The 18316-nt window shown below is 46.4% G+C and overlaps 1 protein-coding gene across 1 annotated transcript in view; it reads right to left on the bottom strand.

Annotated features, from left to right (window-relative positions):
* LOC115566259 (latent-transforming growth factor beta-binding protein 2) overlaps nt 1-18316 on the bottom strand; it is an 88283-nt gene that overhangs the window by 1558 nt on the left and 68409 nt on the right. Inside the window, exons 25-40 of the mRNA XM_030392059.1 lie at nt 18112-18237; nt 17490-17615; nt 16437-16562; nt 16001-16120; nt 15112-15237; nt 13377-13499; nt 11481-11609; nt 5817-5945; nt 4282-4416; nt 3078-3284; nt 2908-2994; nt 2461-2589; nt 2056-2196; nt 1159-1332; nt 767-1045; nt 525-674 (exon numbers count right to left, since the gene is read on the bottom strand). Of these exons, the coding sequence (XP_030247919.1) occupies nt 525-674; nt 767-1045; nt 1159-1332; nt 2056-2196; nt 2461-2589; nt 2908-2994; nt 3078-3284; nt 4282-4416; nt 5817-5945; nt 11481-11609; nt 13377-13499; nt 15112-15237; nt 16001-16120; nt 16437-16562; nt 17490-17615; nt 18112-18237 (2307 nt within the window). The remainder of the gene's footprint in view (nt 1-524; nt 675-766; nt 1046-1158; nt 1333-2055; nt 2197-2460; nt 2590-2907; nt 2995-3077; nt 3285-4281; nt 4417-5816; nt 5946-11480; nt 11610-13376; nt 13500-15111; nt 15238-16000; nt 16121-16436; nt 16563-17489; nt 17616-18111; nt 18238-18316) is intronic.

Raw genomic sequence — 18316 nt, 5'->3', positions numbered from 1 at the left:
ATTGTAATCACAGTGTTTCATTACAACGAGACGGTCTCACTTTCACACAAAACAAACAGAGTACACTTAAAACGATATAATATCTCGTGTAATACACCGAGTGGCGGAGATTCAAGGCCTCCTTTCTCTTGGCAGCGTGTGACTGGGGAATTTCAAACCAAAGGGCAACACACAGTGGTTTTAAGGAGTATACTGCTTTATTAGTTTCCCATAAAATATAACTTAACTCAAGGTTGTTAAATTCAAAGCGTCTCCTTGAGCTTGATGATACACTGCGAGTTACCTCACTGAAATCAATCCAAGACGTGGCTCCGAAAGGCTTAAACCTGAAGGGGGAGGTCACCGCGGTTCAATCCCAAGCTTCAACACCACATTTTACAAACAAGATTAAACGAGGTGATTGATTCGCTATTGATTCTAGGAGGTCCCTGAACGTATTTTTTCGCTTGGATCGCAGAGTGTACATGCAGATGGTCTGTCGAGAAAGACATAAAAGATGCTGGGAAGAAAAAGAAAATCCCCACCTATACAGGCCATCTTGCTGAGGTCGAACTCGTAGCCGTCGAAGCAGTCGCAGGTGTAACCTTCTCGCACGCGAACGCAGCGGCCATTTTCACAGCCGTTCAGGATCCCACATTCCTCCGCGCGGAGACCCTCGAAGGCATCGTAGCGGCCTGATCGGACACAGACGTATGTGAAAAAAAAAATGCACGTAAAAACATCATGCAATAATTGATGTCTCACTGTGATGGATGCAAGCACTCACCTGCATAGGGATCCACTGGTTGTGGCTGGCTCTCCCGTGGTCGTTGGACGGGGACGCGGGCAGGTGGCTGTTGAACGCTGTAGTCGTTGTCTGTGAAGAGAGGAACGCTCTCAGGAACGTCATACGGTCCCGCGGGGTTGCCATAACTGTCAAAGTACGGAGGAACAAAAGGCTCCGCAGGATCCTCTGGGCCCTCGATGCCATACTCGTATCCCGGCCGCTCCCGCAGACTGTCTGCGTCTCCTCTCCGGGCCAGGTTGCACATTATTGCGTAGTCCTCTGAATACAGCAGCGCACAAAGCGGAGTTACAATTTGCATATTAAAAACTGTTTATGTGCTCATTTAAAAACTGAAATTATTAAGTGTTTCTTATGTGCACCCTGTTGCTCACCAGAGTCTCTCCTGGGACAGAAGGCACACTGTCCGCTCCAGGCGACTCCGTACAGGCAGCAGCATTCGGTGTACGTGGTCCTGTGTCCCTGGAGGGGCTCTGCGCACATGTTGTCCCTCTCCAGGCGCTGCCAGCAAATATCCATGTGCACATCGTGATCAGGCTCGAGAGGTTCTGGGAGATAGAATGAAAAAGAGATTCACAAAAGACGAAGAAAAAAACATGATCTACAGACAATAAACTCAGCTTTGTCCAAGAGAGCACTGCTATCCATAAACTATGGACAAACTCTTTGTTGTTTCCCAGCTACCGTTGATGCTTTTCTTTTGAGACATGAGACATGTGCAGATTATGAAAACAAATTTCCCTCCCGGGACAATAAATCTGCACCAAAGATGAAACGAGAAGTAGCTAACAGAAGCAGGGGCTGCAGCTAAAGATCACTTTCATCGCGTCAGTTGATGGATCGCAACAATATTTTTTCCTTAAAACAGTAAACAATGCCAATCATCAATTCCCAGAGCCCACACTGACACATCCACATTGTTGCTGTTTCTTTGTGTTTGTACGAACAACAGCCAAAAACCCAAAGATATTACATTTCAAGTGAAACATCTCCAAGAGAAGCAACAAGTCCTCACATCTGAGAGGCTGGAACCGAACAACATTTCTGCTTGAAAATTGAATTACACTAAATCATCGGATTATCTAAATGGAGACCAGTCAGCGTACTTTGAGGGAGCTGTGACGACCAACAACAGACACAACAGTTCGTTTGAAAACAACAAGGACTCAAGAGGTTGGTGTGGGCGCTGCTGTGGCTTGACGAGCGTGATGACTATAAGCAAGTAAAAAATGCTAAACCGGTCACGTTGAGATTGAAAAATGTCGTCGCACCTTCTGTAGTGTTGAGGCTGATGCAGCGCCGCCGCGTGCTGTCCAGAACCAACGGAGGACTGCAGAAACAGTTGAACGAGCCGGCGGTGTTCACACACTCTCCGTCCTCACAGGCATTTCCCAGACCACACTCGTCATAATCTGAAGACACATTCACAATGAGACGTCACAACATGAAGAAACAGTCATTCAGAATGACGGCAGTAAGTTTTTGATAGCATGTCACTGAAAAAGATTCTCAGTAAAAAAATTATTGTGGATTTCAGTGCAAAATCAAAATACGGGCTGAAAGCAGTGAGGTTTATGGGAAATGCTGTCTTCAGTAAAATCAACAGACACGCGTGTATGTATCTGCACGGATGTTTTGAAAGCTTAAAAAGTGGAAATATAGACGACATGTCTTACCCACACACTCGAGCCGGATGTTGTCGTAGTAGAAGCCGCTGCGACAGTAGCACGTATAGGTCGAGAAGAGATTGGAACACTGTCCATTCTTACAAATGTCTGATCCAAACATCTCGCACTCGTTTGCATCTGAGGGGAGAGAGAGTTTCACACTCTAAACAAGCGAGACGGAAAGTGCCAACAGCCGAGATCTCTCGTAAGCAGCTGTCACGGCACAGCGTGGGTACAATAATTAGTTAGGTATGCAGGCAGGTATCCCATTAAGCCTTGGCCGGCTGCGGAGACACCGTCGTAAATGTGGTGAGGGATAATGTCTGTAACTCTGGCTTTGGTTTGTGCAGTTGGAAATAAAACAGGCTGACATTGCACCTTTCTGAGCCAACGCAAAGTTTTGCGTGCTCAAGAATATCAATAAAGTAAATTAGTATGTATGAGAGTGGAGGGTACCTATGAAGTTATGCGAGTCTCCCAGAGCCTGTCTACTAGAAACAGGCAGTAATCCACCTCCATGAGGGCACAGCTGGTTAAAATCATCTGGAAAACAAAAAGTGTCTGGATTAGCGTCAGAAAAGATGCAAAAAGACTTATGATACAATCATCTGAGTCCTTTGCTGTACCTCTTCCTGGGATAGGACAAGCGTAGATCTCGCAGTTGTCCCCCCAGCCTTTGCCCACCGTGCAGCAGCACTCCTGCTTGGTGGTGTTCCGAGACACGACGTTGTCGCAGAAGTTGGCGTCATTCAAATTGATGTAACACTCTTTCTTCTCTTCTGCTGAGGTGGAAGGCGGAGGGATTCTAGCAGGCAGTTTGACGGTCATATCAGCTGTAGGTGAACAAAGAGGGAATTTCTTTAGTCTGGGGGGGCGGGGGTCAGAGGTCATGGTGCACCTGTGGAGGTGGTGGGGAGGCTACACGCTCACTTATAGAACTGCTTGACTCCCCATTGAGTTGGGATTTCCCGGCACATAAAGAAGAATCTACACTTCAGCTGCACATCATCGCACAGTAACACTCCAGCAGGTAGTGCAATACCCCTCGCCTGCCACTGCTGAGCCTGCTCATTTGTCCAAAGGCATGGGCTCAGGCATTTCACCGTTAAGCTGCCGGCTTAGCCAAATGGAAACACTGGCATGTGAGTCAACACACCATTCGCTCTCACATGATTGATTAACACACGTCAAAAGCAAACAGCGGAATGTGGCAAAAAGGTACACAAAGGCATAGCTGGGGTTTAGTGCCCAGGCAGAAGAAAAAACATCCCTGCTGAGGGCGCGCCGCTTAATAATGTAAATACGGCCAATTCGTGTACACATACGCCTATCAAGCTGCGGAGGTGATGGTGTTTCCATGACTCAAAAGGCCTTCGCTTTCATTGTGAAATTGCAGTGCATTGCATATCTTTGACCTCTGCACTTGAGATCATTTTAGCTCGGAAGAGAGCGATGTGTCTTTAGCGCTAATGGCCAATAGCTACACCTTATCCCTGTTTGTCTTGGGCAGGAAATGGGTTGCAGTAACTAGACCCTCAGGATATGTACTTGGCTCTACTGGAGGTGTTACTTCATCAGTCATTCGAGGGATTAGGCTAATATACATTTTTCTAGGCAACTCACCCAACCATAACCCCATCCTATCAAACAAATGGAAACAGCGAGGTCAAAAGATCCTCTGCGAGACGTGGAGTAAGTCATGTCCACCTCGTCACCCTTGTTTGGATAATGAGAGACGGCTCATTAAATCAGGGACAACTCCGTCTCCCAATGATGGGATGGAGAATTAAGTCCAGCGAGTCACTGTGAGCGCTAGTCCTGCTCTATTACCCAGGGAGCGGCACTGGCTGGTGATGGGATCAAATTCCTCATTGTCGTTGGGGCAGATGCACAGGAAGCTGCCATCGAAGTTCTCACACAGGGCCTCACCGCACAGCGCCAGGGTCATCTCGCACTCGTTCACATCTGAGAAAGACGGGAGAGGAGGGCGTGAGGTCAGCGAGGTATCAGGCACGTACGCACAGGCATGCGCTCCGGAAGAGGTCGGGGCAAGGTCACATGAAAAAAGCCTATATCATCTGGTTATTGGCGGAATGATTCATATCCAATTCACATGAACAAATCCTCATTATGGTCATTATAGATAAGCATTTCTTTGAAGTAAGAGTGCTGAGGGGAAACTTGATCGAAGATTTTCCCTCTGTACGCAGATCATGCAGAAAGCAAATGGAGGCAGCACATTGAACTTGATCTTATGAGTCATCGCTGTTATCACCGACCAGTGCTTTAAAGCGAATGCAATCTAAGTTAAATTTCAGCTCCACACATGACGTGGGGACTTGAGAATAGGGGAGAAAAAACGTCATGGTCTGTCTAACTCACTAATAGCTTTCCAATACAGTAAACTAAAGCCTTCGGTGTTACCTAATCTTGTGAAAGCACTTTGGGTTGTTCTGCTGTCGTCTGCATCTGCAGACTCGATTTGCCCAATTGCAAACAGCACAACGTTACGTAGTTTAGTCAGTCAAGCATGTTTTTGTTCATTTCACAACTGCTCATGTGGGTTGAAATGTTAACTCCATTCATGATGGAATTTGCGTGTGTTTCAATACCTTTTCCAACATTCAACATTGACAATACTGATAAAATGTGATTACTTACGGTCACTGTAAAAGGGATAAGACATTTTCCAACCCTATCATCTCTACTCTCGATTCTCCATTTCTCTGTATACTCTATTTGTGCGGTGAATAATTCTCCCTGAAGACGAGAATAAATCAGGTCACCTGTCTTTATACAAAAGGCTGAAAGTTGTTTAAATCTGATGACTAAAACTGATAAAAGTGAGTGTTTGCAATCACACAGAGTAATTCAAAGATAAGCCTGGTGATATTCTGTATGTTTAGCATCATCAATGGATTCGATTAAAATAGCAAAACAAATATCAATCCAACCCAGGCTCTCAGCACCAGGCCTATGGGCTCCTCATCAAAATGTAAATCTTTAACGAAAGGCCACCGAGAAATACTTTCATTTTCAAAAAAGGCTACATAAATTCACAGAACAGCTGGCCACTGTAGTATTTTAGCAAAAGTCATCCAAACAGATGTAAATAGTGGATTCATTGGGGACTATTTTCTGATGTGGATTTATACACATACAGTGATCTTGTGAGGATTTAAAGCAGCAGGACAAAAAAAGTACACCACAGTGTCCATGTTCATTGTAATGGAGGAGCATGTCAGTACAACAGTGAGGGTTCTCTGGTGTGTTTTAAATAGTTTTCAAACAACAGTGGAGTATCACCTCACTTATCCTGCAAACAGTCATGCACGGAGAAGATTTATTTGGCAGCAGATACAGACCGACACATTTGCTCGCGTCTCCCGGCGGGTTGGTGTATCCCTGGTCACACTGGCAGCGGAAGGAGCCGTCCGTGTTCTCGCAGAAGCTGTGGTTCCCACAGATGGTCTCATTGACACACTCATCAATATCTGTGGGGCGAGAGCGCACAGAGAGGTGAGCTAAACGCTAATATTTACAGCCGCGCACCGCACAATAGCCTCTCAAATTGCTGCGGTAAACACAGCGCCGCTTTTCCAAAATAAACACCCCCCGAGCTTTACAATAACAACAGAAATCACAGCCACCATAACACGTCAGAGAGCGGCGCACAGATAAGACAATTCATTAGCGGGGTTTTCAAACTGTGCCGTTTGCAAAATAAATGCAGGGGAGACTTTCTCTCTGAGATGGAGTGTGACGCGGGTCTGGAAAACTGTAGGCCAATGTCCTCCGGTCGTGTCGACAGAGTGAGAAGTGACAGTTAGGTCACTGGGATGTTGGCGAAATGGCCGGGATGGAGTTAGCAGCACGCAGCCAGCACTCAGCGTTTACCCAGAAACTTTACAAGCAGTTGGAGAAAAGTTGGCTGCGACTTCAGGCTTGGCATGAAGAGATTTTTCGACAGCCCCCCCTAACAGGGATTGCTTTCCATCCTAATCAGTGTTTTACACGTTCGAACCAATTTTAATGCGTTTGACATCAGCTGTAGATCTCATTGAATGCTAAAATGGTAATACAATAGGATGCTAGGACCTGATTTTAGGGGCCAAAAATGGGCCTTTAGGGATTGTTTTTTGCATGGCAATAAATCATATAACAAGTTTAATAAAAAGCAGTGGAGAGTTTTCATGCTACATGTCATTGTGTGTGTGTGTGTGTGTGTGTTTGTGTTTGTTTGTGTGTGTGTGTGTGTGTGAGAGAGATAGAGAGAGAAAGAGAGAGAGAGACATGCACTCTGAGGCTGTGAACACTGAACCATGTAACACCGCTCGCTGTTTGAAGGCAACATTTGTTAGCAATTTCTCTCATACATGATTTAGTATTTCTTGGCGTATTTCTCAGCGAAGAGGCCAAAGACTGATACCGCTGGAGGGCAAGTGTGATTATAATTGTCTGGAAAACGACCAAGAGGGTTTTAAAGATCACACTTCAGTCACGTGAAGGTGAAGCCATCCTCGGGGTCAGTTTGGATGGCTACCGGTCAGTGTTCTGACCAACTCGCGAGTTTTGGTGACATAACCATTTATAATTTTTTCAGCTGTAGCAAACTATTTTGTGAGTGTTTACTTGTTCTAAAGGAGCGCACACAGCGAAAACAAAAGGGCCATTCATCTGTTCCAATCTCTGCGTTTACGAGAAATTTGCTCAACAGCTCATTTCAGAAAAACCACATCTTGTTCTTTGTTTTTTGTTTAAAAATAAAACTCCATAATAAAAAGTCAACAAAAACAACTCAGTCGGAGACAAAAATTAAGTCATTGCTTGTATATTTTCTGCATGTGATTAAGCCGGGAACATTACGAAATGCAGGCCCCCGTTATTTGATACGACCTGCACTGATGAAATTACAGCCCACACCGCTACATCTGTTTTATCAGAAGCATGATTTGATTTTTTTTGGGGTTTCATAACAGCCCTCCCTCAGCATTTCATTCAGAGTTTCCATGAGTAACAGAAAAACAGGAAAGAGTAACAGTAAAAACAGCAAGACTTTCGGACGGCAAATTCCAACAACTTGGATGTCTAAGCCCCATTCTGATCCCTTCCACTGAACAATCCGCTCCTACCACCATTGGGGTCAAAAAGTCAAGTCCACTGTCATTCAACTATTGTCTAAACCAGCTCTATTTTGCCTCTGAGCACTCATAAACGCTGCATCCACTGCAGAGAGAAAGAAAGAAAGTGGGCCAGAGAAGCCACAAGCCATTCGATTTTAACTGAGTGCTTGGCCGGCTTCCAACGCAGACAACTACTTTCTCAGGCTCGCTGGGGGACAAGTCCTCTGTCAGTTTCGCTGTCCCGACTTGGCCACTCTCTCTAACTAACATGCCTCCGGGGTCAGAGACAGGGGCTCCCACAGGCCATTAAAACTCCAGAAACAAAAATTGTCTTTGTCGTTTGTAAAACCTTTTTTTACAGGAAATGCTGAGACTTGTGGGCTCAAATGGCTGCAAGATGATAGAGGGCGAATGGATGGATGCATACTGAAAACCGCCAACCCCCCAGGATTTGCATTTTGCAGCTGCGGATTCAGATGCCGAACTGGTGTAGGATTGGTAAAGTTGTTTTTTTTTTACATTTTTTCGAGAAGAACATTCCCAGGGCCGAATCAAGAGTTTTCCTCGTTGTAAGGTTAAAGTATTGTGCATCAGACTTTGAGGAAGTTTTCCTCAAGTGTGAAGAGCTTAAGTGGAGTTTGGAATGTTGGAATGGCAGCGGCCGCCAGCTGGGAGGTCTGGGAGGGAAGGCGATGAAAGCTCTCCGCTAATATATGAAATAATCAGTGTCTGCAGGCGGCTTTTCATTCATGTGTAACATGGAACAAAATCTGCTGCAAACCACATGTTGGGATGAGATGAGATGCAATCAGTGTATCATCCCAGGGATAAAAATGAGAGCATCGCGACCAGAACTATTTTTAATGGCTTTTGTTTTCTCGGATTCTGGTTGAGTTTGAGTGGCGGCATTACAGTTGTACTTGACCGGGCCGTTAAGACCCGTCATCCGGGCGGGGGAGTCAGCTTTCTGGTGATGGTTTGTGGGAAGAAACGCATAATACAAATAGTGAGATAACTCCACCAAGAGCTCCCACCAGCAGGACCCGGGGGTTGCCTTTTCCTAGTCTTTTCCATGCACTAATCAGTTACGTCAGGACACACGCCGGGCTGTAAATTGCCCCGGGGGGAAGAAACTGAGGCAGGGGAGGAGGGTGAGGAGTTCACTCGAGATGGGAGGAGCTGAGGTTAAAGGCGCGACACGGCCCGACAGGCACCTATCCTAATGGTCTGACCCGGGAGAACCTGCTTCCTGGAACCCCGCGATGTGGTGATTGGGGTTGTGTGTGTGTGTGTGTGTGGGTGGGTTAAGTGTGGTGTCTCTGTGCCATGTGTTAATCTGGAGCACATGGTGGCAGGCAATGAAAATATAGGAATCAGTGACTGTTGGCTCACCCTCTGCAGCCCACGCGTCTCCCGTATTCCGTGGGCAACCCCTCATCTGATTGGACCCATATGTAGAGGTGATTTCACACGCGACTGGGCGAGGATAAGGTGAGGTACTTGTTTTCGGGGGAAACGTGTTTGTGCGCTTTATCTACAGCCTGTCTCGGGTTAACTACAATGGAGGTTAAACCGTCACATCGTGGGTGTAGATTCTAAGAAAAGCCTCTTACGCACGCAGAGCGGCATGAGCAGTCGCACACACATGGTAAAGTCTTTGGATTTCTATACATTTAAAGGGGTTGGAGGTTGGAAAGAGTGTGACCACAGACGAATATCCGCTCCAAGCTTTATTAAAAGAAAAAAAAAGCATCGCCTGAGGGAATTTATGAGCGCGACGGCGAATTAAAGCTTAAAAAACAATGACCTTCAAATACACACACGCTGCCTTTTTTCACATGCCGCGAGCAGCACAGTCGCAGCTGACGCGATTGCTGCAGGAAAAACCCCCTGTTTTCCCCTTTTGTGTTATGGCCTCTAAATCTAAATGAGTGCATGGCGAGCGGAGCCAAAGACAACCGCTGCCCCTTCGAAGGCTCGGTGAGTAAAAATAAAACAACGCCCCTCACAGAAACGGCAAATTACAGCGTCTGGCCTCTTCTTAAATATTTGATGATTTTTACAAGCAGACAAAAATGCCCCGGAGTAATTGAGCTCCCCTCCCTGGACTTTTATTGGGGTGACGGCAGCATCTCCCACAATTTGCCGTCGTGAGGTGAAACAAGCTACTATTGTGTGTAAGCGCGGGGCTTCTGAGGGTAACAGGGCTTGGTTCCTTCAACCGGGGCTGTGAGTCAGCGCTGAGCTGTACGAGCGTTTGTTGTGGGGTCTAGAGAAAATAGGAACAGCTGGCGTCACGACATAGCAACGGGGGGAGAGATGGTCAGATGCGGTCATGACTGGGCACCCATTCAGAGTGAAACTTGGAGTTTTTTTGTGGCACTTAAAGATTCCGTCACAGGACATCTCAGGTAGGACAATATCTGACTTTAAAGCACATGACATAACTGGGGGTGTGCGTTTAAATCACACGCCAATGATGACCTGCGTGATCTGCTTAGCGGTGTTTGGACTCCGACAGTAAGGGAGCGCAGAGGTGAGCAGCTGGTTTCAATCTGCCCCTTATCGCACCTCAGGCCCCTGCACTCTTCAGCCGGTGCCAGACAGACAACATCATAAAAGTGCAGCGAGGAGGCAGCCACACGTAGCCGGGATCAGGGCGATGGAGGGGGGCGGAGGTCCGATCTGTCACTGATCAGCAGCGCAGCGGCGTATTCTCCCCTGATCTCCCATCTGTTGATAGTCCAATAAAAACTCCGGGTCATGAGAACTTGTGAAGCTGCGCCGCATTCCGAGTGCATCTCCGCAACGGTCTCTGGTTCTCTTTCTCTAACACAAACACGCGAGCCGAGGATGCGGAAACCCACAGTTGACCACACGCTCGCACACACTCGCACTCGCACATGGCTCACAATCACCCGCAAACACCCACGGCTTTGCATGCGCAGTCCAACACATCATTCCATTGCGATGCTCTCAGGCCGCTTTCCTCCTCTTTGCCTGTCACTCTCCAGCGTCTGTTCGGATTTTGATTAATATGAGGGAAATATCTGGCATCTTGTTTTTTTGTCTCTCGCAGTCCTCATAAAAAAACAGATTTGTTTTTTTATGGTGCTGTGAGAGCAACAGAGACAGGCAATGCTGCGCCACAAAACAAAGAGCAGTCAACTCAAATCCTTGTGCAACAAACCACACTAATATCTCAAACCCCAGGTGTCTAATCCTGCCAGTAAACACAGAAGGCTTCACGTATTCTCGAGGTCGCGGCTATGTGTCCGCTGTTGTTGGACAGATGTTGGCCCAGATGTAGCGTGTAGAGTACAAGCCTAGCAAGTCAACCCAGGTGACCAGGCTTCTCCACACTGGGAGGGTGAAAGAGGCAGGGGCCTGACAACCTTATCCCCAGCGGTGATCAGGTTGCGCCATTGTGTCTCTGCCAGAGGAGCTCCATTAGCTCCGTTGTCAGGACGAGGAGACCATTATCAACCGCTGGCCTCACACACCGCCTCCAATGACAGTGCACTCTTCTTTCTGGAGTGCCCCAATTTCAGGGGCCACTTCTCCTCATCTTCCTCATGGGCCCTTGTGCGGGAAGACCTCGAGTACCTGATAGCTTTTGATACGCATCAGCCTCTCTGTGTGTCCGCATGCCAAACAGATATCATTATCTACGCGCGGAGGGAGAGCCCTGCAGGGTACTTAGAGTGCCGAGTTGATTTGAGGCTGTGCTCTCCCCTATCTTTAACCGCGGCACACATGGTAAATGGATAGAATCGGGTTAGATGTATGGGACGAAAATAGCTCGATTCATACGATGCATATGTTTTTTTTTTTGCTTCAGCCTCAAAACTTGCCTGTTATTTCTTAACATAATTAACTGTAACGACAGGCGGTTAGACTACTCACCACAGTCTGTGGCGTCCTCTCCCTCCAGGCCAGGCTGGCAGCCCATGAAGCACCGGTAGGAGCCGATGGTGTTCTCGCAGCGCCAGGTACCACACAGTGAGCTTCCAAGCTCCTTGCACTCATTCTGGTCTGTACATAGAGAGAGTGAGAGACAGATGTTTGTTACTGACTAACAAACAGAGGCACAAAGTCAATAACATACGCAATCAGACATTAATGCGGACACACACACACCACGTGCACAGTAATATTCCCTCCTCTGCTCCTCTGCTTCCAGTGTAATGGGCTGTAGAGCAGGAGTCGGCCAGAAGGCCTGCGGTGTAGCTGTCCTCAGTAAACGCAGCAGGCAACAGGAATGGCCAAGAACAATATTATCACAGCAACCAAAGAACTTGTGAAGGAGCTAAAGGGAGACGTTCCAGAGGGAGAAACACCTCCTGCTCACAATGGGGTCATTCATACTTCCCTCGGGGGAGAGGGAGTTCAGGGCTCCAGCCATGTAATCCAGGCACCCCTCAGTCCTGGGACCATGGAGGAAAGCCTCTAAAACCTGGCTTGGACACTTTTACTGGAGCTCCGTCCCCACCGGCTATAGATAATCAATCATAGCCAACTGTGCTATACTGGGTACGGTGAGGCTTAAATGCAGCGTGACGATCAAACAGCTAATGCTGACATGTTGGTTTACTCAGAGAGTAGGAACCTCAGGGAAGGGTTTGGGGTGAATAATCACTTTAGACGCGTTTCCACCCAAAGTACCCGAAACCTTTCATCCCAGGGACTACTTTTCAAGGAACTAAAAGGTTCTTTCAGCCTGTTGTTGTTTGCGTTTCCACATGGTCTAAAGACCTGCTAAGATTAGGTTAATTCATCTACATCGGCATGTATGAAAAAGCTGTTTTTACACGTCAATTTTACACGTGACTATACAACAACATTGGCCCTCCTTCCATTGACACTTCCTACTGTAACTTTAACTGGTTTGTGCCTGCAGATTTTTAGAAATGGTGGCAGAAGTAAAATGCTGTGAGTAACTGGCTAAATACAAATAATGGTATGGTAACACTTTATAATAACCAACATTAATACATGTGTATAAATACATTTATAGTTAATTAAACTTTAGTTAATAGTTATATGACTGTTAACTACAATAAAATGTTTTCTAACCAATAATAATAAGCTTGTGTAAAAGTTTATAAAGGTTTATCAAAAATGTAAAGTTTTATAAAAATCAGTTGCAACTTTAAAGGTACAATATGTCAGAATTGGCCACCTGTTAGATTCATACTCAAAACAAATCAGGGTTACCACTAATTGCTGCTTACTGCAGCTGCAGTAAGCTAGTTAGTTCAGTTAGCTATACATTTAGCGGTCCGGACGCTGAGCTTGGAGCATCTTTTGGTGCTTATGCAGACTGGGACGGGCTGGGGCTAGCTGGTTAGCATGCTTACTTCAGTGGACCTCAAACTTGTCATTCCTTCACATTCTTTTTTTAATGTTTTCAACTACAGTTCTTACATATGGCCCCTTTAAAATAAATAATTGCTTAATTTATCATTCATTTTCATAAAGCAAGTTATTGTCAGTTAATCATCAGGTAACTATAAAATTAATGTTTAACTGACTCTAAATGTGTAATTTATTTGTGATGGTTATTGTAAAGTTATCCTGTAATATTCACTGTGGACATTTGGAAAGTACTAACCCCGAAGCAGGGACCTTTTACAGGACAAAATTATGTCCCTGAGACTAAATTTAGACCGTGGTCCCTGCGGTGGAGTTCCTTCAAAGCCTCCTAGTCCCTGGGGAGAGTTTCAGTTGCAGAGGAAACGCGCCTGATGACATACACAGCAGGACATGACACGACTGTCACATGGTTTCATTCCATCTTACCTTCACAGTCAGCCGTGTCAGCGTTGTACTTGAAGCCGGCCTCGCACAAGCAGAAGAAGGAGCCGTCGGTGTTGAGACAATTACCCCGGATGCAGACATTGTCTTTACTGCACTCGTCCACATCTGAGGCGGAGAGAAGTGGAGAAAATTTGAGAAAGGGCGGGTTCAAAATTCATTACATATTGATTTTTTACTATCCCCACATATCCTCCATCTTAAGCCTATAGGGAACACCCCTCCCACTCATAAGTTCCACAAAATGAACGTGTAATCAGGCGCTTGTCTGAGCACAAGATGCATTGGTCTTTTTGGAAGCGCTTAAGAATATGCTGGCAAACAAGAAACAAAGGAGGAGAAAAAACACCTAACTCAGCTCTCCAGGCTGAGGACATTTCCCTCAAACTCATGAAAATTAATAATGAATGCGACACACTTGATTAGCCCGAGATTGGTGGATAATTGCGGCATTACAACATGACTCGCAAGATACTTGGACCTGGGGTAGAAAGGCTAGAAAGCGGGGAACAATTCATCGCTGGGGAAAAGGGCCTGTCTTCCCTCTCCCAGCTTTTGATAATCAGATGAATCTTTCAGAGACGACAAGGCAAACACCAATTTGCAAAGATTGGGAGAAAAAAAAACAACATCCCAGACTATAGGTAAACACATAAATATGCTGCGACTGGATTGTTTTGGAGTTGATTCAAGGACTTCAAAGACCGTATTGAAAGGCACGGAGAGGCTATGGCACAACCCGCTGATCTGGATCAAATTTAGATGTGTTTCGCTCGGCTGTCAGTCCTTCATTACATATGCTCTGTTTTCGCTGAAAGACTGCTCCGGTCAAGGCCAAGCATCGTTTTGGCCTCACCTGACTAAACCCATTTTTCACTCCTACAAACTTGCATACTGTCATCCTCCTCCTTTCACCTCCCCCTGCAGGCTCATGTCAGAGGGGTCTGGCTTTTATTGTGTCAGCACTGTACACACAATGGCGGACCGCGAGAAAATATACGACAACTGCTGATTTATAGGATAATTAGAGGCCGGTATTTGTCGTGGCGGGCAGCCAAAGTACCTGACGCTGGCTGGGCAGTTTGCTCTGAGCCTACGGATGATATCTGAAAAGCTCCAAGGCCAGAAGGACTGACCCTTGTTCTCTAGTCCAGAGATCCAACCCTACCTGCTTCACATCCATCAGGATATTTCGCTGCCAGACAACCTGCCATTTACTTAACATCACCTCTTACTACTCTTGCGAGACACACCAGCAAAAACACCGATCCAATTCTGACATCCCAGCCAAACTTCTATCATGTATTTTGACAGCAGTTTGTTGAAAAGAAAAGCCTTCCTCAGCTGATGATCAGGCTCAATTTTTTTTTTTTTTCCCCCATCGCTGGGTCACTGGGTGCGGCTGGAATAACATCAAACTGAGACAGTTGATGAGGCCCATTAAAGGCTGGCGTGAGCACCCATGCCAAGGGGTCCCAGGCCTGGCCTCAGCACCCAGGACAGTATGATGAGGATATTGTCTGTCTGAGTGAACACACTCGTGCAAGCCAACGAGGTTACTGTAAAATAACTTGCCGAACAAGGGGCTAAAAAAACCCCATTATTACGTAATTACCAACTTTCTCCAATTTACACTCGGCCTCACCCGATTACACAAAGCTCATAAAACCATGTGAAAAATTATTTCCCACTGCTGTTAGTGCTCAGTGTGTTACCGTACCTTGGCAGCCGGGCCGTCCTTCGATGGTGGCGTATCCGTCAGGACAGAGGCACGTGTAGGAGCCCTCAGTGTTCAGACAGTCTCCTTCTCCACAGATCCCCATGATGGTTAAACACTCATTGACATCTGTCACACACAAGCACAAATACACACACAGCTGTGTCAAGCCTGCATCACGATAAACCACGAGAAACGGTTAACCACTTACAGTGTGTTTTATTTTAGAGTTCAGTCATTATCTACTAGTCCCCATGCTGATGGGAGACAGGTGAAGTTTTGTTGTCACTTATGGAGCTTCGCAGCAAAACAGCGTTGCATCGTTCTGCTAAACAACTGAAGTGGATAGGGATGTTTTAAATAAGGTTAAAATAAACAACTATAAAATAATCATTAAGATGGCTCCGTACGGCTTGACTGGCGTAATCCAAGTGCCTGGAGGCCCAGAAATCCCAAAATGATTTGAGAAAGATTATTTACACCCTTGACGTGCGGTCGGGCTCATGCGCCCACTCCAGGCGTGGCGTGCGCTGACGCTTTGAGCTTAGCAGCTTCATCGGAGATTCCGGGTCAAAAAATTGTGTAAATAATATCTTTTTAAATCGATTTGGGATCTAGGGGCTTCCCAAGACTTTGATTACACCAGATGAGAAGTATGGAGTCATTTTATGTTTTTCTATTAGTGTTTTTTTTTATGTATTAAAACAAGTCCCCATACAAACTTCAGTTTTGCCGTCACCATGTTTTGCTGTGGAGCACCAGGAATGTTTTGTAGACTACAAAACTTCACCTAACTTTCAAATGGCATGGGGGTGAATAGATAATGAATGAACTTTCATTTTTGGGTGAATTTTTCCTTTAAGTGTGTGTGTGCGTGTGTGTGTGTGTGTACCTCTGCAGGAAGTCCCATCCACCAGCTCCAACCCATCTGGGCAGGAGCAGCTGTAAGAGCCGACGCTGTTGGTGCACTGACCTCCCAGGCACAGGCCGTTGTCCTCACATTCGTTCACATCTGCATGGACACACACACACACACACACACACACACACACACACACACAAAGACACACACACACACACACACAGAGAGGCGTCACCGGCATGACACATTCACACCAGCTGTAAATCACTGGCTCGCACTTCAAGTGTGCCCAAGTGTTGTCATTTGGATGAAGAGATTCCAGACCGCAGGGAGCATGTCAGAGAAGGCATGCATCATCAGCATTAGTGGGTGATGACTTATTCTTGCTACAGTAAGGTCATACTCATGACTGTGAAAGTGATTTCACAGATATCATAAATTTTAGCGAGCGCAGCGAACCACCCACCTTCACACGAGAGGCCGTTGGGTGCCACCCTGAAGCCCGGGTCGCAGGCCACGCAGGAGAAGGAGCCCTCTGTGTTGGTGCAAACACCCGTGGGACACGCACCTGGGGTCTGGCACTCGTCAATGTCTGAGGAACAGACGAAGGAGGAAAGGTTAGCCATAGGTTATCGTCTTACCTCTAAAGAGTCCACTTTTTGATCGTTCCCTGTCTTATCTGTTAAGAACTGATTAGTGGCCCGAGTGTGACTCAGCCCAGCGTACAGTAAGCAAAGCCCTCTTTCTTTATTAGATCGCACTGACAGTGTTTTATTAAAAAGGGTGGAAAGATAAGTATGCGGGACGGTCATCGAATCCAAAACAGCAAGCTATTACAGGTGGCGTATAATTACTGTATCTACAAACAGTCACTGAGCTCGCTGTTATGTGATCATTGGACATTCCTCGAGCCAGTACAGATTGTATTTCTTACGGAGAAAATAGTGCGGGCCATTGTTAAGTGATTGAGAAGGCTCCGCTTTTTTTTGCCTTTGGGGTGAGCGGAGCGAGTTCAACGGGGCGAGCCCGCTGCAGTACGCGGACGGCAGGGGAGTGGTTGACTTCATTTCAAATTAAGCCCTTAATATTTTCCATGGCATCAGAAGCATCCATTAAAATCCTATCAGAGGCCGACTTGGACTCGGGCTTGTTTTGTGAAACTTTTTCCCAGCACAAAGACACATATCAGTGGGGGATCTTCCTCCCGGGCTAGATCCGCACTTCCATTCAAAAACACACACACCGTGGTATATATGACTAAGTTTGAAGCCATGTTTGAATCCATTTAAATAATCATTCCATTTCTGCTTCCCATGAAGTCATGACAGGTCCAACCTCCCTGGATTCTTAAACGCAGCCGTTTCGCCGCATTGATCTCATAAATCATGTCATGACAAATTACTGAGCACTGTAAAGATTTTCTGTAATCATGCTCAAGGTTTAATGCATTCCTTTTTCGACTCCGACATTAGGGATAATATTCGCCACACTGACAGGTAAACACAGAGATGGCTTTTACCCTCGCAGCCGTATCCATCCTCGGTCAGTCGCAGCCCGGCTCCACAGCTCCTGCAGGTGTAGGATCCTGGGCTGTTCAAGCACAGCTGGCCCGGGCACACGTTAGCCGCCGAGCACTCATCCATATCTAGACATGAAAAACACGGTCACATCATAGCACAGATTACCATCTCTGGCCTCAAATAAATAAAGCCCGTCAGTCGTAATCAGTTCGACGGGTAATCACTGGAACCAGGAATTACAAATGTCAATACCTAGGACATTAGCCTGACATCATTTTCATTCTATTCGAGGGCTGGTGTCTCATTGTCTTGAGCAAAGATCAGATGAGCCATGCCAGAGGCGGATGGGCCCAGGATCCAGCTATGATGTGATGTCTAGGAGGATTATTTTGGGATTTTGAGCTCAGATGATGGGGCTTCAGGGTCGAAGCTGCCACACCTGATGCAGCTTACGTACAACATGAACCAGCTGGCACATTCATCCTGAACCGCAAATTTGTTGGGTATTAAGGCAAGGTTTGACATGTTTGAATAGAGAAGGGGGAGCCATACACACCTGTGCTCAAGTATACAATCACAAAAAAAAGCACATTCCTGCATAAACACAGCCGAAAGCCTCACCGTCACACTGCTGCCCATCCTCGGAGACCCTGAAACCAGGTTGACAGATGACACATGTGAAGGAGCCCTCTGTGTTGGTGCACGTTCCCTGGGGGCACGTAGCGGGCAGCGCACACTCATCAATATCTGGCGTGGAACAACACAAGACCGCTAGACGTTGGCCTCTCTTCCAGCAAGACAGAAAAACGTGCCAACTTCACGATGA

Source organism: Sparus aurata, chromosome 16, assembly GCF_900880675.1.
Source record: "Sparus aurata chromosome 16, fSpaAur1.1, whole genome shotgun sequence".
Lineage (NCBI taxonomy): Eukaryota > Metazoa > Chordata > Actinopteri > Spariformes > Sparidae > Sparus > Sparus aurata.
The sequence above is the reverse complement of the archived record's forward strand: the minus strand, read 5'-3'. Positions and strand labels throughout refer to the sequence as shown.